Raw genomic sequence first — 27,452 nt, 5'->3', positions numbered from 1 at the left:
TGGACGGTGGAGATAACAAGCCCTGGCTCAGACATCCCAGAGCAGAGGTCCCCCAAGGAAGGCAACATCAGGAGCAGCTGTCAGCGCCCTTAGCCTTGCACCATTTTATCCCCACAGCTTCTGCACACCTAATTAAGGGCTCAAGTCTAATTATAGCCCTCACTGGTTGCTAGGGTGTGAGGGGCGGGGTGTGTGTGTAGGAGCAGGGACGGAGGTGGCGAAGAGATGCTGTTCAGGGGAGCCTGGGTGTCTGGAGGGGTAAAGAAGAGCATCAGGAGCTGCAGGAGTGAGGAAAGCCAGCTCTAAATTGGGTTACTGCATCTCTTCTTTCAAGCAGGTTAGCTGGCAAAGAGATGGTTCCTCCCTGCTGAGGCAGATGTGAGTGCCAGGCAATTACATCATGGCCTAGCCCCTGCTTGCAGCAAAAGTTTCTAGAAATTGTGGCTCCAGGGTGAGGGGAAAAAGAGTTCGAACATGACCTGAGTGGAGCTGAGGGCACCAACACGTGAACGGGCTGGCCTGTGGCAAAGCGAGTTGTTTTGGGAGGAGGCAGCAGCAAACGCGTGACATGATCGCCAGGAGCGGGTCAGCCTTGCACCCGCAGCAGCGAATTTACCCTTGGATGCATCAAGTCTAACTTTATCAGGTTCCCAAACGCCTGCCTGACAGCAGCTCTGCCTGCTTGTCCGTGCACGGCTGGGAGCTGCTCCCGGTTTATGCCCCGAGCGTCGCCTCTCCCTGGATATGCCCATAGCGCAGACAGCAGGGCCTGCCCCAGCCTGCCGGAGGCAGCTGCTCTGTTTGCAGAAGGGATGTGCCCTGTTCTGCTCATGGAGGCGTTAACCCTAAACCTCCCGGCTCCCTGGGACCTTGAAAACTGCGCCCCAGGAGAAGGCAGCGGATCCAGCAGGAAGGGACGGTTCAGCGAGCCCCAGATGCTCCCCAGAGCAGAGCGAGCTGCCCCTTTGGCTTCAGCCTGTAGCCCTGGGGAGGGCTCAAACACCGCTGTCGCTTTTGGGCAGGAGATCCCACACTTTCCCACCCTACCTTAACCACAGATGTGTCATTCCTCTCCGTTTTGTGCAAATACCTTTCCCTCCTCTAAGGCTTTCCTTATGCAAGTATAAATCTCTCTTCAGAGCAAATTTAATGACAAGGTGTTATTAATCCTGCTGGATAGATGGCGGAAGCAACGCAGGCAAAGGGGCAGTAACTTTCCACTCATCAACCCACCCAGAGAAAGGCTGGGGGGGCTGGAGTGGAGATGCTTGGTGGCAGTTCTGACCCCAGATACTCCTGACCAGCCCCAGCACCGCGGTGGGGGCCCGGGGGCTTCTTACCTTCATTCCTGCGGTTGTTGAGCTGGTTGAACTGCTCTGTGAACTCCGTCAGTGACTCCTCGATGGTCTCTGTCCGAGGAACTGAGAGGGAAAACCTCCTCTTGAAGTTTTTCATCTTGTTCATTTTACCTTGTGCTGCGAGGGACAGCAGAGCCCTGCGGGGAAGGGGAATAGAGCAGACTGAGAGGGCTGGATGGGCACAGGACAGCCCCCCCAGCCCCCCAGCTCTTTGGGGCTGGCAGCACCCTGACCCGAATTTCCCCAGAGGGGTTCCTGGGGATTGCTGCTGTGTCAGAGCAAAAGAGGAGCCCATGTCACCAGGAGAACCCAGTTCCTCATGTCTTTAAGAGCTGACTGTGGCCAAGAGGTGCAGGGGGCTTTTTCTGAGCGAGTTATCAGAGATGAGCCCAGGGCAGGGCTGTGCACAATCAGTCACAAGTACCAAGACAGGCTGCGCCTTGCAGCATCCTTGGAAACTCCAGAAACAGGGAAAAGCAGGGGAGAAATAGAAGCAAAGCAAGAAAGATTAAACAGTGATGGATGGAAAAGATTCAATACCACACTCCTCCCTGGACAAGGAGGAACCTCCCTCCTGGCAATTTGGTCTCTGCTTTGCCCTCAGAAGAAAGACTACCTGAGCCCGCAGCAAAATGCTGAGTGGGGCCAGTAGCAGCCGCGGGGATCCCCAAGAGCCACAGCAAGGGGCGATGCTTCAAGCTCACAAGCTCTTGAATGACTCATCCTGTGCGGGCATTAGAATCGCCTTAGCTGGGGATCTGATTAAAGCAGTAAAACCCTTAAAGGAAGGAAACCCTCAAGGGGCACATGGCGAAGCGTGCTGAGTCTGAGCAGCCACACGAGCAGGCTGAGGGAGCTTGCTCTGGGTGTCTCGGAGCCACATGCCACTTTGCCTTGCCTACTTTGGCTCTTGCCAGTCCCGTCTGTAGCTCAGCAGCGCAGATGGGACCCGGCTGCACGAGCTGTCTGGGCACGGCTTGGCCTTTAGCACCAGCCCCGCTGCACGCGGGCGTAATTCTTCCTGCCAAGCACAGACCTAGCAAACAGCCGACGCTCCCTGCTCCCTGGGTGTGCAGACACCAGCGGCTCACCCAGAACCAGCCACAGCTCTGCCCATCCCAGTCCTGGGCTCACAGAGGTTTGGGTCTATCCCTCTCCCCTTCCCAATCTGACGAGCGTAGGGCTGCTCCTCTACCAACCTTTATCGTCTCGACCCTCTAACCTGTCTGGCGGGGGATTTTCCATTAACAGCACTGGGCTCCTTTAACGCTACTCTCACCCGCCAGCCCAAGGAGGGATCTGAAGGGGAAAATCATCCCTTGGTACCAAACAGGCACCAACAGCTCCACAGAGCAGCTCATTCCCACACCGACACACACATCCCACCACGCGACTTCTCCTGCATCCCTGGAGCAGGTCGGCCCCCCTACTCCTGGGTGTCCCTCTGAGCAGCCCTCCTCCCTGGCTCTCCCCACTCCCTCCCAGCCCCCTCCGGGGCTTATCAGCACAAACAAACGGTGATCACATTCCAGACTGATGCGAACAGACACAGCATCCGGGAGCTAATGCATCGCGTCGCCAGGGCAACGGGAACACTTGGGTTGACATGCCTGCATCTGAAAGCTTAAAAGATTATCCGTCAGCAATATAAACACTCCGTTTGGGTGTCTGCCAGGCTCTGCTGTGAGGCATGGCACCCTGCTGTGGGTGCAATCCCCTGAAAATCCCTGGGATTCACCTGAATGCTGGGGACTCACACCCCTCAGCCATCCCCACTCAGCTCCCACCTTTAATGCTGCAAAACCCTAAAGCTGAGGGCTGGCCAGCGATGCTTGTGCTCCTGGAATCGGGGCTGGGGTACTTGGCCGGGGGTGGGAGGGGCGGCTGGAGGCTGCTTTGAGTTGCAAAGCGAGGCAGGGGGATGCTAGACACATCCACTTCAGGCTTCAGACATTTAAATGTTTTCTCAGCACTACAGAAACATGCTTTGACAACAAAGATGCTGGCACTAGGGAATGCTGCATTAACAAAGTCTCCATGCTGGTGCTTTCTTCACAGCCAAGAATAAAGTCTCCAAGCAGTGCTGTTCCTTCTGAAGAGAAGGCAAAGCTCGATACTTACTTTGGAGACCATTTTCCCAGCCCATGGCTCTGATCTGGCTCCCCACCTCGCAAGCTAAGCAAGTTTTAACCGAGGCACTGCTGGCGTGTGGAAACGCCGCCAGTGTTGCAGGCACCCGAGGAACTGAACCGACCTGCAGTGTTTTGCTCCAGCTGTGCGTGCTGACACTGCTGAAGTGGCACTAGGAAAAGCTACAGAGGCTCCTGTGCTTGGCACTGTTTTACTCCCAAACAGGAAACAGGAGCTCAGGGGAAATCCGTGATGCTCCCAGCAGGTACACCAGAGGCTCAAACAAAAGACAATCTTTCCTCATTAATGTTAAGATAAGCCCCAGTGATTATTCTTTCAAAGGAGAGCATAAGCAGGTTTCCACGAATCTCTGGTGAAGGTTACACTGCTGAACAGCACTCCGGTAGCATCCCGAGCCACCCCTGCACATGTCCATAACACAGCAAGTGCAAGGACACGCTCGCAGCAGCAAGCGCTGCAATTACTTGACTTCAAACCCACCTGAAGATACCAGGTTGCCTTCACCAGAAACTGTCAGGGAAGAGAGAAAGAGCTGCATGAGACTGCCCCTTGCCAGTCCCCCAAGGCGCTCAAATCACACCTTGGAGAGGAAGGCTCTGTGTTTCAAGAGAGATTGAGCAGTGCTGTGCACCCCTAACAGTGGGTGAAAGAAGTGTACCCACATGGTGGATAACACACTTGCAGGATCAAGGAGAACAGATCCCAACTCTGAGCATGATCCCCTTTCCTTCCCTTTCGGAAAGGGCACCCCACCTGGGACTGGGAGGGACTGGGATGGAGGGCTGGGGGCTGCTGCAGAGCTGCTCAACCCACCACCCCACCTGCCATGCCCAAAGGACAGCGGTCACCCTGCTGCGCTGGGGACAAAGTGCCACCCTGGCAGGGAGTGGCACGGGATGGTCAGGACAGCAAGCCACACCGCAGGCCCTGAAGGTCACGGGAAGGTGCTGAGCGTGAGCTGCTGAGCAATTCCTGCTCTGACAATGCCCCACCAAGCCAATCCATAACCTCCAGAAGGGCCCTGGACTCCAGGACCAGGAAAGATACAGGGAACATAAAAGATGCTCCACCTTCAGGTGAATGAGGAAGCGGAGGAAGGGAAGGGGTCTTTCTTTCCACCCCGCTCCCTGTCCACTCACCCTCCTCAAAACCGCACAAATGGTTTAGCAGGCAAACAGCTTCGCACCGACAAAAATCTGTGCTCCGCAAATCGCAGTCCAAATCCATCCCCTCCTTGCCACCAACTGGAGTGCCAGCAGCTCCAGGCTGCTAAATATAAACCTCCTCGGAGAGGAAGTGGGGTGGGGGTAAAAATAGCACCGACACTGCTAGCTACCTCTCCTGCTATGCACAAGCCTGCCCTGTGCTCGTTATCTTTATGGCTTTGTGCAATTGTGGCTGTTTTTTCCAGCTACACCTGGACCTGCTTGGCATCTGGTGATGGAGTTCACATTAAAGTGTTTTGTCAGCTGGAATTTATGGGACTGTTCTTGTCCTCAGCCCTCCGCTCCTCCTGGAGAGGATTTTGTCCCGCCCTGAGTGGCCATTTGGATCCAGGTGCCCTCCAGCTGGGATTTGCTCCCCTCCTGCGAGCACAGCACCCCACAACTTGCAGCACAGCGCAGGGGGCAGGGCTGTGGTGGGTACCCCTCCCTGCACACCGCCCTGGGCAGCACCCCGGGGTGCAAGGGGCTTCGTCCACCCTCCGGCTGCATTTCTTCTGAGGGAAGGCAACTCCTTTTTACAGCTAAACAGAGCAGCCCAGCCCTCTCCCCTGGCATGGATTTCACAGGAAGAATTGCTAGCGACTGCCTGTTGTTTTCCACCCTTTTGTGCACTAAAGGAAGTGGAGGCATTTATTGACTTTCTGAGAGAAAGTGCCACTCGCTAAGCAAAGCAATGACATCACTTGTTTTACAGCCTGAAGGATCTTGAAGGGAATTACAGCAACCCCTGAACTGCAGTCATCTCTGGGATGGAAGAAGCCGGCTGATTACCATGCAGAAACATGACGTCGCACGGCAGAACACGACGGGAAGACGCAGTCAGAAATGGCATTAAGGAATTTTTGCATCAACAGGCAAAAACGAAATCACTCGGGTTGGAATTTGGCCAAGGAACAGGGATTAAAGCCAGAAGTGTGAATGATCTGCATTTACTGTAATATAGTCAGATAGTAAATACTTGGCTAAAACACTTCAAAGAGCCCAAAGCTGAATCCCGTCAGGAAAGCTCATCACATGATCGGGACAAGATGTTAACGATCCTTTAAACACTGCGTTCAAAGGCTGCGCTAGCAATAACCGCGCTATTTTTCAGCGAACAATTCCCATAGGCATTTGGGCTGTGACTATCCACATGAATCTCTCTTGCATTTGTACAGCGAAACCTGCTGGCTCTCTGCTGTGGAATTCAAGAGACAGGTATTTTAGGCACAGACAAGCCATCATCAGCGTACGAAACTGTCCCCTTTCTCCTTCAGCATATTGTAGGGGCTCGGAAGCAAGGCTTTCAAGCAATAACCACTTTATTGCTTTTCACAAATGATAAGTGGCTCCATTTTTTTTCTTACCATTTTAACAGACTCCTGCCCGCATTTTCCAGCTGAAAGGGTGGAAGGCTTGGAGGGAATAGCATGCTTTTTTTAAGCTTTTTTTTTTTTTTAAAATCCCCAGAGAGATTAACAGTTGTGTTTACAAGGCAAAATGAACAGTCCTATTCAGCAGTTACGGCTCATGCTTCTAGCTATTAGGTAGCATTGATTCACTCCTGCAAGTATCAGAGAAATGGTGAATTCTGCTCATAGAGCCTTATTTGCTCTGCAAACACAGCTATCATGCAACGCTGCATGTGGCTACGGGGCTAAACAAACAACGAATCGAGGCACCGGTTGAATACGTGCCCCTCCTCACATCGCAAGGCGTGGGGACAAAAGTCAGACCCAACAAAGCTCCCCAGAGTGGCCCACGTGCCAAGCAGCCCTCTCTGCTGGCCAGCAGCGGGTCTCTTCTGGCCAGCTGATGTGCTCCCTCCCCAGCTCCAGCGCAGAGGAGAGGCAGAGAAAAGTACCATGAGCTGCCAAGACTGCAGCGTGCAGGCGATGGGAAAGATTTCGGCCCCTCCACGGTGCACATTCCTGTGCAAACAGGAGCTCAGCACAAGCTGAATTCCTCCTCTGCTCCGAATTTCCTCGGCAGGGCCAGAGCTGGGTCCTCGGGCGGTGTACGGAGGGGGACGGGGAGAGATCTGGGGCTGTGCTGGGGAGTCAGAGGGAAATCACAGCGTGCTGGGGATGACTCTAACATACACCAGGGGCGATGCTGAATTTTCTGCAGCAGCTGGGAATCCTACTGCGGCAAGGTCAGAGGGGCAGGGAAGGATGTCAGCCCCCAACCACCAAATGAATGTCTCTGGGGCTGCTCAGCTGTTGGCATGAAACCCTCCCTGGGGTAACAAGCTCCCAGTTGCTCCCTCCCCATGACAGATGCTGCAAAGCACCGTCCGAGTGCCCGGGTCGATTAGTTCAGATGGACAGAGGCTGCTCTGAGCTGCAGCAAGGACTGGCACGGCCCTAAGAGCCAGGAGCACGTTCTGCTGAGCAGACCCTGCCCATCAGACAGAGCTGTTTGCACAATTACTCTCCCCAAAAGGTGAGGGATGAGGGGAAGAGAGCAAGGCCAGTTCTCCTCCCTCCACATCTGCCTCCCACTCAGGGGGTCTGACATTTTCCTCCTACACAGGGAGCAAAGCCCCTGCCAGGCAGTCTAGATCCTGCAGGGAAGGGAGCACAATCAATTCCTATTAATCTACTGGAGCCCCGTAGCAACAGCAAGACCATCATCCCAGGGAGCGACCGCGCTGGCCATGACTGAACAGGGAACTTTGGGTCGGTCTATCCTCATGCTGCAATTTTCTTTCTTCTGTACTACTGGCTTCCATGATTACAACAAATGCAGCACACCAGGAATGTGATTATGGCAGCCAGGAGATCACTGTCCTCCCTGCACATGTCTGCAGTTCAGAGGAGGCCTGGGAGGAAAAATGATCCTGTAGCAAATGTGCAAGTCTGGCTTCCACTCCGGCTCTGACCCTCTTGGCATGCCTTGGTTTCCCCAGCTATAAATCAAGACTGGTGACGCATCCTCCCTCCCAGTTTGTTTGCATTTGTGAGACCCTTGGAGGCAGAAGCCTGGTTTGTGGGGTGTACAGCGCCCAGCACGGCAGGGTTCTATCCCTCATTTCAGCACTGCAATTATGGCCATGGCAAACTGTTGTTAAGAAACGACGATGCAGGCAAAGCACAAGCCACGTGGAGCACATACAGATCTCTGAGACTCAGACACGAAGACAGCCTGGGAAGGGTGAATGCTATGGAAAACTTCCTGCAAGCCCAGCCTCTGGAGACGTTATAACCTGTACTTGATGCACAGGTGAGAGTGGGAAGGAAAGTCATTTTGCTAGATGTGCATTTCCACTGTCGGTCATCCCAGTCCTGACAATGAGCCCAGTAACAAGAGCACACAAAGGAGGTTTGTTCTGCCTTTGTATATTTTGCCTTTCTCTGTGTCCACAGCCCTGTGCAGTGCAGTCAGCAGTTCTCACTTGGCTCTTCCCTTCCTGGCTCTTGGTGAGATCAGGGCAGCTCTGAGGAAAGCATTAAAATGATGGTCATTATTCCAGCAGCCTCAAAACACTAGGCACTTATTCGTCAGCCGATACTAACCTGAGAAAAGTGTCCAGTGTTCAGCTGGAACAACAATAGACTGCTAATAGCCAGTTTGTCCACCACAGACATCCCAGTCATGGGTGGGAGCTCAGTGCCCACATTGTCTGCTGTGCAGAATGTCACCTGAAGGTGATGGTGTCAGTGCTTCTATGGTACGTTCATCATCTTCAGGGGATGAGTGGTCGGGACTCGCAGCTGCTGTTGATCAGCAGATCCCCTGCTCCCACCCATCCATCACTGCTGCTCTGCACCAGAAGGGCAGGCAGCGGGAAATGAGTCTCAGCAAAAGCGCACGGCTTTTCCCCCTGGAGCCCAACACAACTGCGTTTGGCTCGGAGACAGCCACTCCCTTTGATACTCAATTTTCCTACGGCAGCTCTCTAAGTTATCGAGCCTGAATTTAGGGTCGCTCGGGAGTTCAGGGCACGTGTCCCACTGGCAGCGTTCACCGTGACGGCAGCACTGTCTCGCTCATCCGGCGGTGCCAGACCACGACCCAGAGACCTGGGCTCTAATGTGACGCTTGGGAGCAAAGAGCTGTGCTGGGATTGTCGGGGCAGCAGCCCTTTACAGCTCAGGTGTGAGGGGCTGCTCCTTGACTGCATGATATTTAGCCGTTCTCTCCCCTTTTCTGTGACTCACTTCCTCCCTTCACCCTTTTATTACACAGCAGGCACAAGCAGCATGTGATACCAAGCTCCTAGCACAGTGAGTAGCTACTGCAATATCAACACACGTAATTACCGAAGAGGAACATTACCAGCAAAAGCCAGCCTGGTCCTTGCCTTTTATGACACTCAAACGATTACTGACAATTAACTAACGCAATCCAAGCTGCATCCGAGGCAGATTGGCTCTTCCTGCTACACGGCAGGGACCTCGCGGGGAAGCCCGCCTGCTCTTCACAAACCCCCCCGGAGACCCGATGTCCTGTGCTGCCCTCTCCCAGCATCACCTCCCGGTTACCTGGCTGGCAAGTCACGCCCCAAAAGTGACAGAGGCTCAAGCACAACCAAGAACATGCTCACGGATCCCGCTGAATGAAAGACACTCCGGAAAGACAAACCAAGCACTGTCATCCCCGCAGCTGGCAGCCGGCGTTCCCAGGTGGCTGGGAAAGACAGCGAAGAGGGTGCCAGCTTCCAGCTGCCAAAAAAAGTCATTCCCAGCAACACAAAGCCGCTTATTTTCTTTCGCAGGAGTGTTTAACCTGTGGCTGAGGCTGTCAGCACCTGCCCTCCCTTTATTGGTAGATGGAAGGAGGATCCACCGTTACGGGAGAAGATCCCTGGTGCAGGAGAGACCAAGTCCCACAGAGCCTCTCCCCCAGCCATGTCCCCAGCACACCCCGTGAAGCTGTGCGAGGCTGTCATCCACACGCCCACACAGCATGGGGTATGTAGAGTCTGCTGCCTTCTTAATTGCTATTTTCTTTCCTCCTTTTCCTTTTTTTTTTTTTTTTTTTTTTTTTGTAATTAGAGCTTTCGTTCTTTCTCCAGCCCACACAATGCTCCCAGAGCTGCAAGCTCGCCTGTGATTGCCATGCAGACAAGAGCTCACGGAAAGCCAGGATTCACTTTCCCTGCAGTGGTCAGGAGGAGCCAGGAGAGGTTGTCTCCCTTTCTCTTTAACAGAAAATGCTGGAATTTTCCTCCTGTGACCCATGATTTCATCTTCCACCCAAGGCCTCTCTTTCTGGCACGTGAGAACAAGGCTGAAAGGAGGGTATTAGTGTGAAATGAGGACTGGGGGTAATTCATTTCTTCAGCTGCGATGTGGAAGGCAGACCCAGGAGTCAGCTTTGAGCTGCTGCCCAGGGGTGTGATCACAGCTCGGCGGGCATCACGCTGCCTCAGCTCCGCAGGGACAGCTGAGCAGAGGGATCGCACAGCCCTGCTGCCCGGGTCCCCTTTCTGAAAGCATTCCTAGGGAGGGTATTTAAAGAAACAGAAATTACATCCCGTACACCTGATAGTCGCGTGGAATTTGTGAAATGCAGCTACCTCTGGTGCAAAGAAAAGGAGGGGGACAGCAACCAGCACACAACGAAAAGGTGAAGAGAAGAAATGAAAGCCAGATCCTCATGAAAAGTCTTACCAGAGGGACCCTGGTATCAAAGGATCTTGACAGGACTGAATTTCCCAGAAAAACAGAAAACGGTTTTAATATAAACAGAAGCACAACATTTATAAGAAGCAGCACCACCACAAGCACTCAAAGCAATTAAGAGCTCGGCTCTTTGCCACGCATTTTCTACGAGACTAGAAATGCACGGAGTCCAGCTTGCCTTGCTCTACCCTGATAAACCGCACTTACGAAAGGGCTGAGGCCTCTCCCAGTTGTGCTCTACAATCCGTAGATACCTGGATTTCTATGCCACCCGGCCCTGGCAATGGGAGGATGAGCTGGAGAGACTGTGCAGACAGCTGCATACGGGATTAACGCTCCTTCCTTCCCCAGCAAGCTCCCAGCTCAGATCCAGCAGCTCCTTGGAGCTGACACTGCAAGTAAACCAGCCCCCCACCACCCTTGGACAGATCTTTCTGCAGCAACAGGAAAAGCCATGAATGAAAGGGGACGGTGTTCCTGACCTACTTCTCCCCACTCCAGCAGAGTTCACAGTACCAGCTACGGGCTGGGTTTCTCCCCAGGACTGTGCTCTGGAGCAGCGGTACCACTGTTCGGCATTAGGCACATAAAACTCTTTGCAGCAGGGTTTTAAATCTGTTTTATTTAAAGCTCTGGTATAGTCACATGGTGGTAAGGTAGTGAGCAAACACTGCAAGTCTACTTCCCTGCCAGGGATTGCACTAATCTGGTATTTAATCTTAAACCAGTCGTGCACCCATCCTTGGAGGGCTTTGCGCACGTGTGTGTAAGTATTTCTCCCTCAGATGTGAGGGAATTGCAGCCACACAGGTAGGGAGCATGACGAGCCAACGCTTGAGGAATCAGAGGATTTCAAAGCACAGCACAAACTGTAATTACTTCTGGCATCCCCAGCTCCCCCATAATGGGAAGGGTAACGCTGCAATATCTTTTATCCAGACTCTTCCTTATCACGATTCCCGCAGTGGTGCGCAGAGCCCCAGCCAGGGCTGCGATGTGCAGGTGGGCAGCCCTGTGATCTCTCTGGCTTGGCTTTGCTTTCACCTCACCCTCGCGATGGGAGAGGGGATTGATTGCTCAAGTCCTCGCTCCAGCTGGCGATCAGGGACTTCTGCTCTACTAAGCTGCTGTCAAGGCTGGAGGAAGGCAGAAGATTTAAAAAAACCTCCTGAGCCAAGAGGTGGCTGCCAGGGATCCCAGGGTGATAAGAGCGCTGTTCTGAGGCAGCAAACTTGGCACTGGCAAGAGCTCCGTGTTGCTGCCGAGATGCCAGGCTTTGAGACAGCCTCACACCAGCACGAACAGCCCCCAGGGATGGTTCTCGCTTGCTGCAGGGATGGTTCTCCCTTGCCTGTGCACATGCACTACCGTGAAAGCCGACCGTGCTTTGCACGACTTGTGCCCTGCTGCTGCAAACTCTTAAAGCTGCTCCTGTACAGACAGATTTCACCTGCTCTCCCATCCCCTGTGCTCTCTCTCCATTTCAGTGTCTGAGTTTTTCTCCATAATCCGAAAGGACCCAAGTGCCCCTGCCATTCCTCCTCTGACTTCTCAGATCCCAGCGCCGATACCGCCGCCAGTAACACTACACTCCTTATTTCTGCACATGAAGCACTTCCATTTTGCAAAGAGCCAGAGGTTAGGCAACACACTGAAAACCAGACATTGTCTGGGCCACATGCAGGGAAGGAATAATGCAGAAACAAACACCAAAAGAGATTTTCACAGTAGCAAATGTCTCAGGGAACCACTAGCGAAAGCAAATGAAGCGGATCCTCAAACAGTCCTTCAGTTTTGACTAGCACAACCAGCATTAAATGAGGGACTCCCCCAGATGTATGGCAGCTCCTGAGATCCGGGGGTTGCCAACCAGCTTGGACGTGTGCCCATATGGCAAAAACCTTCTCAGTAACTGTCTTGCCTCCTCCACCAGCTTCCTTAGAAAGAGCTGGGAGAGCAGAAAGACAGGAGGCTGGTCTGAGATGCAGAGACACTCCCTCCCCTTCGCTCCTCATCCTGACACCCTCGGCTGTACCTCCCTCCCCTGGGCAGCCCGGGACAGGGATCTGCTTGCAGATCAGACTGTCCTGCTATGTCTGTGCTGCACCTCCTCTGCTCAAGAAGCTCTTTATCAGGTATTTTGCACCAGCAGCACCATTTTCCATAAACACAGGGATGCTACAAGGAGGCTGTGGGATTGCCCAAGAGCCCAGCCCAGGCCCTGTGATGGTGCAAGCTCACCAGGATCCCAAACCCAGTGAGATGCTGCCTTCCAGGAAACCTCTTTTCCTGAGAGAGCAGCACATGCTTGCAGGGCATCCTCAGCCATCCTGCCTGGAGACACCCACCTCCCTAATATCCCCACCCCGCCACAGCTGAGCACCACCACGACTACAACGTTTTCATGTTAAACCAAACACGGACACGTCTGGATACCAAATGGAGATATCCTAGATGAAACATGTATAAACAGATTAAGCATGCCTCAGTGCCTGCAAACCTCACTTCCCTATGGAGGGCAACATTTCATGCATATCTGGGAACTCGGCAAGCACACACTGTTTAGATAAACCTTGTTCCTTGTTAAACTGTAAATAACATCTGTTTCGCCAAGCCAAGCCCCAGCTCGCTGCTCGGTGTCCTGAAAGTTGCAATGTCAGTCATGGGAATGGCAGACAGAGCAAGTATATTTGGTGGGTTTTAAAATAAAGAATTTATCTCTTTTTAATTTTTTTAAAGTTCATTTCTCCCCTTCTGTCTGCACTCCCAACCCACCTCCCCCCTGCACGTTAACAACTATCGCAACCCTCACTGCATACTGGTTGAGTCCCCCCCGCAGCTCTGCTGTCCTTGACAAGCTTGATGGGTTTCTGCACAAGCCTTGGAAGCTGGGGGAGATAACAGAGCCCAGCGTGAGATAAACAGAGTGCAAGAGAGCGAGGGCGAGCAATCTCTCGCAGGGAAACACACGGTTGGACTCACCAGTCCTTGGACACTGTTAGGAGGAGATAGGTGCTGGGCTGCAACACGCGCTGACCACGGCCTGCAGCCCACTGCCCTTTGGTACGACATCAGAAACACGCCTGGAAATAATTTCAAATATAGCCCCCGCCCCCAAATCAAAACACAGGCGTATTTCCATGTGGTTTTCAGTAACAGGCCACGAGAGTCAAGGAGACAAAGCTCAGAAAGCGGGATGAAAAGGGACTACATCAAGCAGGGCTGTTCAAAGCCCACTTGATTGTCTTCAATTCTACTCCTCTCCTGCCTCGCAAGCTGATAAGCTGTATGCTTCATAGGAAATGCTCGAGATAAGAAAGGATTATAATCCTGAGACCCAAAGAGACAAGAGATTTGGCCTACGTTCACACAGCAGAGCATCACGGCTGAGCTGAGGTGCCCCCCCTCTCACCACCACACCAAATTCTTATCTGGTTTAATACTGGTGGGGTTGCTTGTACACACTGCAACGAACTGCACTTGCAATGCTGCTATCATAGTGCGATTAGTTGCACAATTAATCGTTAATAAGAAGGGATTGAAAGGGATTAAGTACTTAAATAGAACACATGCTGCTAATGGTAATTTATAAAAACACGCCTTCTCCCTCAGATACTGTGTCATGTTTTCCTGGAATGAAAATGACTCAATCGAACCTTTTCTCTGCACCTCCTGCACAGAGGAAATACCTGTTTCCATCGCTGCGCAGCTGCAGCCGGGGTCTGAGAGGAATTCAGCAGCAGGACGGGCACCTCTGCGCCTCCCAGCCACGGCTCTCTAGGGACCGGGCAGCAACAAGAGTGATGGGAAAGCTCCTCACGGCTGCTGCTCTTTCCAGGGGCTTTGAGAGGTACTGCGAAAGCAGGAGGGTGACGGTGGAAGGGAGGGACGCGAAGGTGGTACTGGGAGGTGTGTGCTGGAGTGTTGTGATGGTTCCTTTCATGGAGAGAGCAGTTTGGGGACGGAGAGGCACTCTCTGCATCTTTGTCTTTTGGACAAGACACAGAACAACCCCTGGGTATGACCAAAAAGAGCATTAAACCCACTAGTTCTCCTTCCCCCTCAGACTCCCAGGCAGGTAATATTGCTTCTCTGTCCCACACACACCAATTTACATTGCAAATGGTGTTTGCAAACTCCTGCCTAAAACCCAGGTCCTAGGAAGGCTGCCCAGGTGCAGCCAGACCATCCGCAGCCTTTCTGGGACCCTTCCAAAGAGCTGAAATGGCTCTGGGGCGCCTGGTCCACACAAGGAGCGCTGGGCTCAAACTACCACTCCTGCAGCTTCAGGTCCCCGTGTCCCCGTCTGCCTTCAGCTACAGGCACAGCAGCAGCTCTTGATGCAGATGATGATTTGTGATGGCCCCGACAGCCCATCCTCCCCCACCTCAGACCCACGTCAGAGATGTTTTCTGCCTTGAATCAAAAACCAAACCGGCGGAAAAACAAACCCCTTGGCTCCTCTGACCAGGGCAGTCTCAGGCATCCCTTAGAGGTTTCTTGCCTCGACCACACAAGCCTACAGTGAGACTTGGCCCTGCAGAGGTTTCCGCTGCGCTGGGCAGCATTTCAGACTCTAGCTCTTCCTTGAAAAAGAAAATACGCCAGCTGATGGACTGAGGTGCTGTTCTTCGCTCTGTCTGAGGCGCTGTGAGGGGTGACATGGGCTCTGCACTGTCCCCCGGGTCCCACAGACCCCCAACAACAGTCAGCTCTGCTCAGCACACCCACCCCGAACGGGCCACGGGGACCGACTCCATCAGCTCCCGCGCAGGAGGTCCCTCAGTCCACGGCACGGCGGAGCGGCACGGCTGGCAGAGCGGCTCCCCGGGCTGTGCCGAACCTGCTCCTGGGATAAACAGAGGCTTTCAGTCTCCAGGGTTGCTAATTCACCTCCTCCGGCCAGTGCCACGCTCAGGAAATGCACAGTCTCAATGCCTGGATTGTGGAGGCAGATGGCGAGGGCTGCAAAGGCTCGCCCCTAGATGTGGTCTCCTCCAAGCAGGACGGGGAACATTGGCAGACCTGCAAGAGAGGTTCTCCTCGCAGCCACAGTCCGGGATGGAGCTGTGCCCTGTTCTGGACTAACACTGGCCTTCAGTCCCCTAAATGCAAACATGAAAAGCAAACAGAGCCCAGGAGTATCCAGCCACAGGCTGACTTGTTATGTCCCGTCCGAGAGCCCGATGGGCAGGGCTGTTAAGTCAGATACCACCACGATGGCTAAAATACAAAGGACAGATAAGAAAAGGCTGGGATTTGTGAGATACGGCTTGTTCCCGACTGCCTATACTTCCTGTATCCTGCGGCACACTGATTACTGTGCAGTAATTAGTTAATAATTACAAGCTGACCAACCCTCAGGAGTATCTGTAGCAGAAGGAGCAATACATGCTTTAGGCTGAACGCAGATTTTCCTTACTGCTTCTCCCTTGCCCTTAAATCACTGCTCCAATTTGAGGCAGGGAGAACAGATGCCAGAGAGGTTATTATGCCTACAGTAACACAGGAACAGTTCCTGGCCCTTCTGTGATCACTGTTTGTTCAAGGATAGCCAAGCATTTCACTAATACCAACTGTACCTCAGCCTAGCTGTGAATTTGGCTACTATCCCCCCTCCAAGACGGGAAAAACAGAAGCACAGAGACAGGATGGGACTCACCCAAGGTCAAATAGCAAGTCAATGGCACAGCCAGGAAAAGAATCGAGGAGATCTGGCCCTGGATCCTACCTCCAAACCACTCCTGCAGCACCGTTTCCTTCAGTCTGGTGTTTATAGATCACTGCTGCCCGGATCTACTGGATCGGGACTGGATCCTGAATTTCTGAAGCACGCTCTCTGCCAGGTCACTGGCGATGCTGGTGCTGCAGAAATGAGTGGTAGTTTCTAGTTCCCTGTGTTATCAGGGTGACAGCAGAGATGACACAAGCACATATTACAGAAGAGATCCTACTACAAAACCAGAGAGGATTTGTGACACTCGCAACCTTGGCTGGTGACAAAACCGCCGTGTCTTGTGCTGCTGCATGTCCACTGACTTCAGCGGAGCAGTGCTGATTTATACCATTTGAGCATCTGGTGAAGTAAGGCAGAAAGTGGAATTTAACCTACTAACGTGGGCAGATGCAATAGGAGGACGCATTTTCTGGGTGAAAAGAGATCACTTCAACTGCTATTATACTCTTCAAACCGTATTTTTAAAGTCCAAAATAAAAGAAACCACAACAAAGTGCTGTTGAATACCCCTGTAGGTCCCTGGCTGCATCTTTGGGTATCTACAGCTCAGCAGCATTTGCTCCAGCACAGGCTCGGTGCATAAGCTGCCACTCTAAGAGGCTTTCCACCAAATAATTCAAGTCATGCTAGAAGGCATAAAACCAAGCTCCAGGTGATATTCCATGCTGGAACACAGAAAAAAACCCACCACCGACGAATTGATATGCATGTGCATGTTCACAAGCGCAGAGTTAACGCTCTTGTTCACAAACCTTGTCAGGTTTAGCCACTAAAAAAAGATGCAGCTTCAAGAGTGGGCAGTGCTGGGGAGAAGCGGGTGCAAGGGAAAAGCAACAGTGGGGGGGCTGCAGCTAAATCTAACTGGGATCATGAATCATAACCCCCGAGTGACCAACATATTAACACTTACAAATAATCAAATAGACTGAGTAAAAATAAACTATTTAAATCAAAGCAGAGAAGTAACAGAAATAAATGGAACGTTTGGAATGTTTCTGCTTCCCAAAAAAGGGACATTTTTATTTCTTCAGAGGTTTCAGTGTTTATGGTCAGCTTCAACAGCCTCTCCTTTTTAATTCAGCAATTCAATTAAAAGTCACCAAAACAACAGCAGCACCCCATGAAACTGGTCAAATCCAGCCCCCTGCCCCACTCTGAGGTCCCCAGCTGGGGAAATTTGGGTTGTTTTAAAGGAAACAGCTGAGCTTTTCAGAGGTTGGGGAAGAAAGAGAAGGAGGGGGAGAGGGTTCATGGAGAAGTCTTCAGTAATAAAAACATTACTGCATGGCAGGTCATGAGCAAAAACTGAAAGGGTGCCCAAAAGACAAATAGAATTCGTGTCACCCCAAACCACAGTGAGAGACGGGCTGTTAGCTACACAAAACAGCACATGTTGAGAGAGTATTAGACCTCAGGTTTGAGAGCCAGTGCCATCAGTGATGGGACCTTGCCAACACCAGGAATATGCTCCTTGCCTCAGTTTCCCACCCGATAAATTCAGATGATAGTACTAGCTCAAGGGTGGTGTGAGGGTGAATTGTTTGGGTGTAATTAACAAAATTAAAAAGTAACAAAATAATTGGATTGAACGCACCATTATTTGGCAATGAAGTGTCTTCACTAGCAGCGCCCTTCCTTCCCCATGCACTAAGGAGAGTAAACCCAAGAGCACTCCGACCTGTCTGCTGCCTTCTCTGTGCAGCCCAAGCAGTAGCAGCTCTGATGACACCCTGTGTCCCTGCAGCGCTGGCAGAGGTGACTGGTACCAGGCACTGTATCAGAAATTCGCTACTCAAATAATTTATTATTTTTGTTATGGTACTGCCTGCTGGCCCCAGAGATTGAAGACTCGCTATGTAATGAGAAATTGTTCCTGCTTCAAAATGCCCCCGATTTAAATCCACAAAGGAAGGTAAAAGGGAAGCAGAATACAGTGCCAGGCTCACAGCGGGTCAGCATCAGACCCAGGCTGTCTGAGATGCTCTGAAATGTCTCCACCTGAGCTGCTCTGCGAGACCTGGCTCCCAAAAAGCAGTGAGCATCCATCTTTGAAAGCAGCAGGTCAAACACCCCTCCGTTCCACAGTGTGAACACTTTCAGAGTCATTTATCCTCCCAGCACCCTGGTGCAGGAGGGACGGTACCTGGTATAAGACAGGAGCACAGAAAAGCCACAAACAAAAACAAGAGCTGGTGCTGGCATCTGAATCCAACTCTCTGAAGCAAGTGCCCCAAAGCCTGGAGCATCCTTCCACTTCGTGAGCTGTATTCCTGCAGGTCCTACCTACACTTGAAATTGTGGTGCATTATGCATTCAGCACACGAGTGAGAATTTTATCAAGAGGCCAGCTGCTGCTCAGGTGTGAAAAGAAACAGTCAGATTTTCAGCAGAGATCAGCCCAGTGGGCAGGCATGCTGTGCTGAAGATACATGGACATTTCCCAGTGGGAATGTGGCGTGCCTAGCCTGCCTGCAAAAATCTGCCCTTAATTGTGGTGGCTTGGATCTCATCTCTAAAACAGCGAGGAAACCCAGCAGGCAAGAGAATACAGATCTCAAGTTGTGATTGGAGATACAGCAAGAATAAGCCGCACGAAAGGAGGGAGGCAAAGAAAGAACAAGAGAGATGAGAGATTGCGGCGTTGTCAGAAGCACAGATGAAGCCCGGCCATCTCTGGAGGCTTGCTAGCTCTGCTCTGTGGCTTGAGAATCATTTCACACCAGCTTCTTTTCCAGCCAGGCTGCCTAGACAAAGATACGAGCTGAGACTGTGAGCTACTGAGCAAACAAGCAGCAGATGAGCAACACTGGCTGCAGGCAAAATGCTACCTGAAAAGAAACCTTGATTAGAAATGTAAAGAGAGAGCAAAAGATGCTCCATCTGATTACAGATCACTCTGCAAAGTTGATTGTTCACCAGATTGTAATCTGGGCTTTCGCATCTACGTTAATCAACAGGTTGCTTTCTACTATCAGTTTTCCCTTTACAAACAGCAGAAGCAAGTTAATTTAGAGAAAAGCAAACCCGGCAGGTCAAACCTCTGCGTGGTCAGAGTTTGCTGAAAGCAGCTGAAGGGCCTTTTTAAAATAGAGACTGTTTACTGTTTTTCTACCTGTAAAGATGTAAACCAAGACCACGCCATCAAGCAGAGCTGACCTTTCAGGGTTTCAGTACACTAATTACACAGAGCAGAACTCACCCCAGGCTGTGTTGGGATCTTTTCTGAACTCTGTAGCTGGCCCCGGAGTCAAGACCCCCTGTCCTCTTGCCTGGAGAAGCTGCTTTAAGTTTGCCTCAATTTCCCTGAGCATGGAAGGAGAATTTGGGAGGCTCTAACTGAATATAAACCCTCCTGGAAACTCTTACTATTATTTGGACATGACTCTAAACACGTGTCCCAGATTTTCTGGAGATTCTCAGACCTCCTGGCCCAAACCTCAGGTCTGTATGGAAGCCAGAGGAATGTCTCAGGGTTACAAGGATTGACCAAACATTCATTTCTCTCCAGAAGGCCAGACCAAGGGGATGGTCTCAGTGGAAACTGCAACGTGGATATTTTAACGTGTACACAACAGAGGGAAAGTACATACGCAGGTTTCTGTCTCCCCAAGTGGCAGGGCGCAGCACAAAGGACAGCGGGAACGGAGGGATCCTCATGGACTCGGGAGGTCAAAACTCAATTCCCTCTGCTACCACAGGCTCCCTGGAGCCCCTTGAGCAAGGCATTTTCTTTCCGCTTTCCCATATGCAAAATGAAGCTGCCTTCATCTATCTTGTCTAGTTACAGTGCCAGCAACAGAAGGCAAAAGCTGCTCCTCCCGCACCCGTGCTCTTGGCACAGCAGGGCCATACCCCAGCCTGTGCCTAACTGTGAAAAACAAGACAGCAACAATGGCAATAAATGCATACGAAAGGCAGCAGCTAAAGATTTAAAGCTGCTAGTTTGGAAGCCAGGAAAAAGCAGCCGGGCGCGTCAGCTGCATTTCGGTCACCTGTAACGTATGAATACGTGACACCATCACTTCAGTCTTTGTCACTGGTTTGCCAGCGCAGCCTGAAGGGTCCATTCAGGGCACCACAAAGAGCGTTTGTTTAGGGAAAGGGGCCTGCGCAGCATCGAGACAAGTATTTGAGTGCGTCCCCGCCTATCTCTGCCCGCATCCCAAAGCTCTACAGATCTCTGGGAGCAAACCTCTGAGAACAAAGCAAGGTCAAGTGTTAACAGATGGGGGAACTCAGCCACGGGGATATGGTGATGTGTCCAAGGTCAGATAGGATCCGTGGCAAGGCCAGGGACAGATCTCCAGAATCCTGTTCTTTAGTTATAAAATTCCCTCTCTTTTCCAAGCAGGGTAAGAGAGGAGGAACTCCCAGCCATTGCTGGGGAGGTTGTTCCACTACTCATGTATTAATTGCCCTCATTTGGACATAGTACCAATACTTTCTTGCATTAATGAGCAAGTCTGGGCTCTTGGAAACAAATCTGTGAAATCTGCAAAACCTCCCATCGAAAATGGTCCTGCCTGGAGAATGGGCACCAAAACTTGCACAGCAGTCTTCTGGCATGACAAAGAGAGTCTAAAAATCAACAAAGTGGGAGCTGGAAGCCTCACACACACGCACACAGATGAAGTTTCGTGGATGGGGTGCCAGCTGGTGAACCAGGTGCCCTCCTCCTATTCCTGCCTCTGTTCCTTCTTTGCATCAGGCTCTTGGACATGTCACGTCCCATCGATGTATCTTCTCCAGGGAGGAAAGGATGCTCTAGACGACAAACACACTTTGAGATCTCAGCATGCCACCACTGCTGAGTTCCCGCTGACACTAACTGACCAGTTACCTAATGGCCTGGTGTTTGCACCAAGGGAACCTTTTCAGAATCACGGGAACTGGTTTTCATGACCTCTCCACAGATGGGGTGACCCAGCTGCCCCGTCAGTGCCTTGTGAGGCTGGAAAACAAGACTCTGCTTGCATTTCCCACGTTTCAGCTCTGTGTTAGCACACGTTGCAGATCTACATGTTGCCCCATTACACCACCGAGGAGGAAATTAATCCTATTTCCACGCAGGAAGAGGGTCCTGTCCAAAAGCACTTGCCCTTTCACAAATCTCATCCGGAGGCACTAACTTTCAGCGTGCCGCTCATTCAGAGCGATTCCCCTTCAGGCGCCTTCTCCAACCCCCAGCACGCATCGCATCGTTCATTTGGTTGATGCAGAGCACAAAAAAACCAACGCCAGCAGCCCCAGGCCTGACCCTGATGCTTTCTTCTTTTCAGAGCTAATGCCACCATTGTGCCCACCAGCCAGCATGCTCATTCCGGTTTGTTTTCACGGAAAGAAGAGCCAGTTTATTAAAGCCTGACTTTACAGGAGCTAGTGTTGGCGTGGCAGGGAGACCCGCTCTTAACGGGCGCTCTTGTCTGGGGAGCTCTTTGCCAGCGAGGAGGGGGCCAGGCGTCCTGGGGGCAAGTTTTCCACACCCCTGGGAACTTGTCAGAGCAACAGGCATGTTGGGGAGATGTAGCTGATACCGACAGCCACAAAAAAATGCAGTGCAAGGAGAATGCCATGCTGCCGGCCAGCCAGCAGCAGGGCTCCAGCCTGAGCTGGGGAACCCACCAGCCAGACCCTGGGTGTCTGCAACCCCCCTGGGAGCTTTCAGGCTGGAGACAGAAGGGCCCCCCCAGGTTCTTCACAGAGGGACCCCAAGCCAGGGGCATCTAAGGGCACGTGTTGAAGTTGATAGTGAGTGAAGGGTTGACCAGGGCTCCCTAAACCACGTTTAGGACCAAAAGACACCAAATAGCGAACAGACAGGTATAAATTCTGGCTGCGCTTGGTACAGCGCTGAACCCTCCCTCACCGATTCCCCAACTTCAGCTCTCCCCTGCCCGAGCACTTGCTGCCCAAACAGTCCCCAAAAGGCAGCGGCAGTCCCCGACCAGGCGCTGCCGGGCCGGCGGGGCTGCGGGAGGGGAGGGCAGGGCAGGGGGTCCCCCAGCCCCCGCCGCCGCCCTCACCCCGGCACTCACCGGCCGCCGAGCAGGTCTCGCCGCCCGCCTTCCTCCTTCCTGCCGCCGCCGCGCCGGGTCCCGGGGAAGGGCAGGGGCGGCGCTCCGGGGCCGCACCGGGGACGGGGCGGGAGCGGGGCCGGGGCTGGAGCAGAAGCGGGGCCGGAGAGGGGCTGGGGCGGTACCAGCGCCGGAGCGGGGCCGCGGCCGGAAGGGGTCAGAGCGGGGCCGGTGCCGGAGCGGGTGCGGTGCCGGTGCGGGACGCGGCGCGGTGCCGGTTCCGGTGCCGGAGCAGACGCGGGGCCGGGGCCGGACGGGGTTGGAGCGGTGCCGGGGCCGGTGCGGGACCCGGCGCGGTGCCGGAGCAGAAGCGGTGCCGGTGCCGGAGCCGGTGCGGGTGCGGTGCCGGAGCAGAAGCGGTGCCGGAACCGGTGCGGGACCCGGCGCGGTGCCGGAGCAGAAGCGGTGCCGGTGCGGTGCCGGTGCGGGACCCGGCGCGGCGCTGGCTCCTCCCCGCCGCAGCCCCGGGGCTGAGGAGCCCGCTCGGTCCTCGCAGCCGGGCCGGGGCCGTACCGGGAGCGCTGCGGGCAGCCCCCGGCCCCGCTCAGGCTGCGCGGCGGAGAGCCCGGCTGCTCTGCGGGCTGGGGGAGCCGCGCACCCCCCGATCCCAGCCCCAGCACACGAGTCAGGGGAGTTCCCTCCCGCAGCTCTTCCTCCTCCTCCTCCTCCTCCTCCTCCTCCTCCTCCTCCTCCTCCTCCTCCTCCTCCTCCTCCTCCTTTTCCTTGAGGCTCCCGGCAGATGCGGGGGCCGCCCGTGAAACCGGGGCCACACTCGGGACCCGGCAGGGACCCGCGTCCCGTGGGCAGCCGTGGAAATACCAGCCCCTGTCACTCCAGCGAGGTTACGGATTTAGCAGCCGCTTTACCACCGTCCATTCCAGCTATTTATTGTCTTATATTTAGCCAAACATTCTCAGTTTGCCAAAAATAGACCAGCCATGGAAATAAATCAGGCAGACTGGAGGTGCCAACATTGTCTGTCTGAAACTAATTAATTTCTTATATTCCCAGCTATATTAATCCTCGCCTTCCCTCTACAGACCATCCTGTCAGTAGTTTTTGTAATTAGTGGGTATTATGCCTAAATCTGGGGGATGTGCAGGAGGTTCAGTGTGGCGGGGGAAGGCAGAGGGATGCCAGCAGCAGAACTGGGCAGGGAAGGCACAAAATCTGGCTAACCCAGAGTGTGGAGAGCGGGAACCTGGAGGATGCAGCAGAGCTGGTGAGGAGGAGAAAAGGCAGCACAAGCTCTCGGGGGAAATCCTAGTTCAGGGAAGCATATAGGATCTTCTCCTTTCCAGACATCTGAGATTCCACAAGACCGTCCAGAAGACACAAATTCAGGCTTTCTTAGTTCTGCTGCTGACAGAAGTCCTTTTTACCCCTTTTTGAATGTGGGAGTCTCAGGGGACTTACTGACTGTCATTTCTTATCTTAGAACCTGTTCAAGCTTGCTGGGAGGCACTTCGAGGAACAGGGAAGTGGTTCACAGATGGAATTGCAGAAGTGTAAAAGCTGAGCCCCCGTGGAGAAAAGGAGTGTTTCACCAGGATCCATTTTGTTTGTTCACTTTAGCCATCCCATGGCAACACCTAGCCAAGACCTTGAGCCCTTGGTAATGCTTCTCTGCTCTGAGTGGGGTAAAACATTCGACACCAGCTCTTCAGTCACCTCATCTAGTGAGCACGTGAGCTAAGACTCGTCTGAGCACACGGGGCTGAACGAACGGGCTCTGAACTGGAACTGCCCCTCCAGAAGCAGACGTGGAGTTCAAGTTTGAGGCACATTGCCCCAGCTGGGGCGTGATGGCTTTGCAGCAGGGGTAAGACCCAGTTCTCCACGACACAGGGCGAGGAGCTTGTTTCTCACTGCCCTCAGCAGCTTGTTTCTCACCTGCATCATGGGGATTTGCATCCTTCGCTCTGCAGGGCTCAGGGAGGAGCAGCAGAGGATAAGACCCAGAGGCATGATGTGCAGGCTGGCCCTTGGCTCACGTGAACGACTGCCCTCCCCTAACCCCTGGTCAATGAGTACCTGGTCATGTGGGCTGCAAAGTCAGCGGCAGCTCCATGTGACATTAGCCATCATGCTCCCTTTATGCCACTGGTGGCAGAAACTGGCACATTTTCCGCAGCCCGGCGGTCCTGCCAGGCTCTGGCATGCCTCTGACTTCCATACTCACCCGTCTCCTCTGTTTAAAGGGGAGATGTCTCCCGGAGGAGAGATGTCTCAGCCACTTATGTGCCATTCCCAGCACAGTGCAGCCCTCGGCATAACAACCACTGCCACACTGCCGTGCCACAGCTGTGAGACCACCTAGCTGTAAATCCATCTTAAAACAGAATGCAAAGGAGATCCCCAGCAAAAACTGTGGCTAATGAAGGAGAGGAAGCCCCCAAATTGGAGATGGACAGAGAAACTGGCTCTAAGAGAAAGTGATGTGCAAGGAGCAAGAACATTATAAGTAATTAGTGGACAGAGACACGAGCTCAGTGGCTGTGTCACACAAGCTGCTCATTGGTGTGTAATATTCCTCATAAACATAAATTACAATAATCAACATGCCAAGGAAGGGATTGCTGTAAGCCTGACAGGGCTGGTTGTGGGAGGAGGATGTGGAGAGGCAAAGCAGGCAGCTGCTGCAGGCAGGGATTCCTGGACACGTGTGTTGGAAGACTGGGTGGGAGCGGAGCTGCATTACGGCATGATGGATGCTCACCAGCACGTGGGACAAGAGCACAGCCCATCTCCCTGGCAGCCCGACCTGGTACTAACGAGACTCTACACTGTGTAATGAGGCTGGGTCCGTTCCACCAATAACAGCCCAAAGCAAACTGTCCCTTAATGTGTGCTCTGTGAAGGGCAACACGGGCTGAGGTCGCTGGTGTTGAACTTGGCACCCGCCAGCCGATGCCTCTGCAACAGCGAGCAGTGGATTTGCAAGGCAGTGCCTGCAGGGCGTTCTTCAAACATGCCAACTGAATGGCTGAGCAGAAGGCAGGCCTGCTTGTCTTTTGTGATTTTTTTTTCCAAAATTACTTTGGGTTCTGGGGTTGTTTTTTCCCTTTTGTTTTGTTCTGGTGAAATCACATAGCCTCGTGGAGCTCCAGGGGAAATCAGGTGTCAAAATGGGCTCATTATAGTTGAGAGTAATTTTTTAAAAAATAGCTCTGGCTGGGAAACTACAAGACTTTGTGGAAGTCCATGGTTGTGATCACTTCAGCTCATGCTGGGGGAGACTTTGCTCAGCAAATCCTTGTCCTGCTCCTCCAGTTACACAATTCCTAGCGTGTCCCTTGCCTGGTGCAGCCAGCGGAGTGCTGGGCTGCGGCCCACAGCTGCTCTCCCTTTTCATATAAATCACCTCTTTTGAAGATACACAGGCTGTGCTTCCTCACCCAGGGCCTGTTTGCTGTCACCTTCCTGCAAACAGCACCTCAACCCAGCTCCACATTTGGCCAGAGGGAGGGAAGAAGGGAAAGGTGTGATGGAGAGAAGGCTGCAGCAAGCAGAGGGTCGAGGCCTGACGGAGACTTGGGGGCTCACGTCTGCCTCCATCCAGGGGACACGGCCGGCTGGGTGCTGCAGCCGAGCAGGGCTGGGGTGCACATAACCTGGGGTGATGGCTCTGAGCACAGTCCTAGGACTTCCTCCAGGTAGAAGCAATCCTGGTTCTGCTGTACACCAGGAGATCACGCACCCTCCTTGCCCCTCCTGAAGAGCCACCCCAAAACCACAGCGGCCAGAGCTGCTGAGCCGGGCTCTTTTGCTAAGCCAGGCGAGAAGGGTACCTCTCCTTCACAGCAGCATGCAGGCTGGAGTCATTTTCAGGAGCAGCAGGGAAGGCAGCAGCATCCTGAGCAGCATTTTAATCACAGACCCAAGGGGTTTGCTAGGGCTGCTCCTCTCCAGAACCTTCCTTGTCAGCAAACACCACTGCAGAGATGGGAGAGAGGGGCCGTGGGGTGCCGAGGGGTCAGCGCAGCCTCGGGGTGGTGGGGAGAGCAATCCCAGTCCCATGGCCAACACAAGGGCAAGCACAGGGTGCGAGAGAGGTCACTGTGCACCCCTTGTCCCTGTGCAAAGCTGTTGGAGGACGGGGCTCTGGGAGCACTGCATGGACTGACACAGAGCTAGAGCAGGTCTTGTAAAACTGTGCCCTGCCCCAGGCTTGCTCCCTGCGTGGCTCCTGGCCAGACACATTAAATCCTCCCGTTTCTCCCTCACATGGTGAGGCCCCGATGGGGATGCTCCATCCAGTCCGGGCACCAGCTTGGGGAGAGAAGAGGGAGAGTGCCCATGGTGGCTGTGGGGACAGCCAGAGGGCTGGCAGACCCGCCTCGGGAGGGGGCTAAGGCACTTCAGGCTGTTTAGCCTCGAGGACGAAAAGCTGAGCAGAGGTGATAGCAGCCTCCGAATGCATAAAAGTGGAAGGAGCAGCCTGTCCTCTGTTACAGCCGTGCCAAGCGTCCTTTGCAGACAGGTATAAGGACACATGAATTTTGCCGTAAGCTGCCAGCCCCCCTTTAGCACCCATCCCCGGCTTGGGGCAGCCCTGCCCGCCTGTCCCACTCCAGGAGCTCACCTACACCGTCCCCAGGCTGGAGGGGCTGGACTCAAAGCCCAAGTGGGGATCCTTTGGATGTGCTTAGCAGGGAGCCGAATGGAACAAAGATGTCAAAACGCACTAAGCAATGACATGCCAGGCCCAGTAAGAGCTAGTTAAGAAAGATGCGGCCTCCGAACCGTGCTCTACGCAGTAGGCATCACTGTCTCCCTAGAGAGGTCCGGAGCTCCAATCTGCAACCCAGCACTCTCACATAAGAGTCCTGGCAATCCCAGTACATATAGGATGTATATTAAACCTGACAGCTTGGACCGGAGCATTAGAGAAACGGCAGCAACATGAATGAGCTTGACTTCTCAGGGAAACGCAGCTCCAGGGGGGTTTCACCTGTTTTCTTCCTGCAGCTCCCTCTGCCTCGTTCCTCTGCCGCACAGAGCAGTGTCTGAGTTGCAGATCCCTCCCCATCCCCAGCAGCTCACAGGCACGTTTTCTCTGCTGCTAAACTCACATGGACATGCATGTGTGCTGCTCCAAGGCAAGCGGCTGTGTGTGGGTCTGCGGGGAATATTTTACAGTCACTGCATCCAGGCAGCAGTTCCCTTCCCCACTGCCCTGACATTCAATAGTAACACAGGCACCGACTCATGGAAAGAAAATGTGTTCAATGCCTCCCCTGCCCGTGGACAGTTCTCCCTTGTACACACGCAGGCATGTGGAAATCATTGCCCGG

The 27,452-nt window shown here is 53.3% G+C and overlaps 1 protein-coding gene across 2 annotated transcripts in view; it reads right to left on the bottom strand.

Annotated features, from left to right (window-relative positions):
• The window catches only part of CDK18 (cyclin dependent kinase 18), a 40,086-nt gene extending 17,327 nt beyond the window's left edge, over positions 1–22,759 (bottom strand). Inside the window, exons 1-2 of one of the 2 annotated variants that reach the window (XM_074893597.1) lie at positions 22,117–22,759; positions 1,341–1,495 (exon numbers count right to left, since the gene is read on the bottom strand). In XM_074893597.1, the coding sequence (XP_074749698.1) occupies positions 1,341–1,464 (124 nt within the window). In that variant the 5' untranslated portion in view covers positions 1,465–1,495; positions 22,117–22,759. Of the gene's footprint in view, positions 1–1,340; positions 1,496–15,075; positions 15,120–22,116 lie in introns of those variants that run through there. The other variant, XM_074893598.1, reaches the window with a different exon arrangement.
• Between the last annotated feature and the right edge of the window lie 4,693 nt (positions 22,760–27,452).

The sequence above is a fragment of the Strix uralensis genome, chromosome 24 (genome assembly GCF_047716275.1).
Source record: "Strix uralensis isolate ZFMK-TIS-50842 chromosome 24, bStrUra1, whole genome shotgun sequence".
NCBI classification, from domain to species: Eukaryota; Metazoa; Chordata; class Aves; order Strigiformes; family Strigidae; genus Strix; species Strix uralensis.
This window is presented reverse-complemented; position numbering and strand designations above follow the sequence as displayed.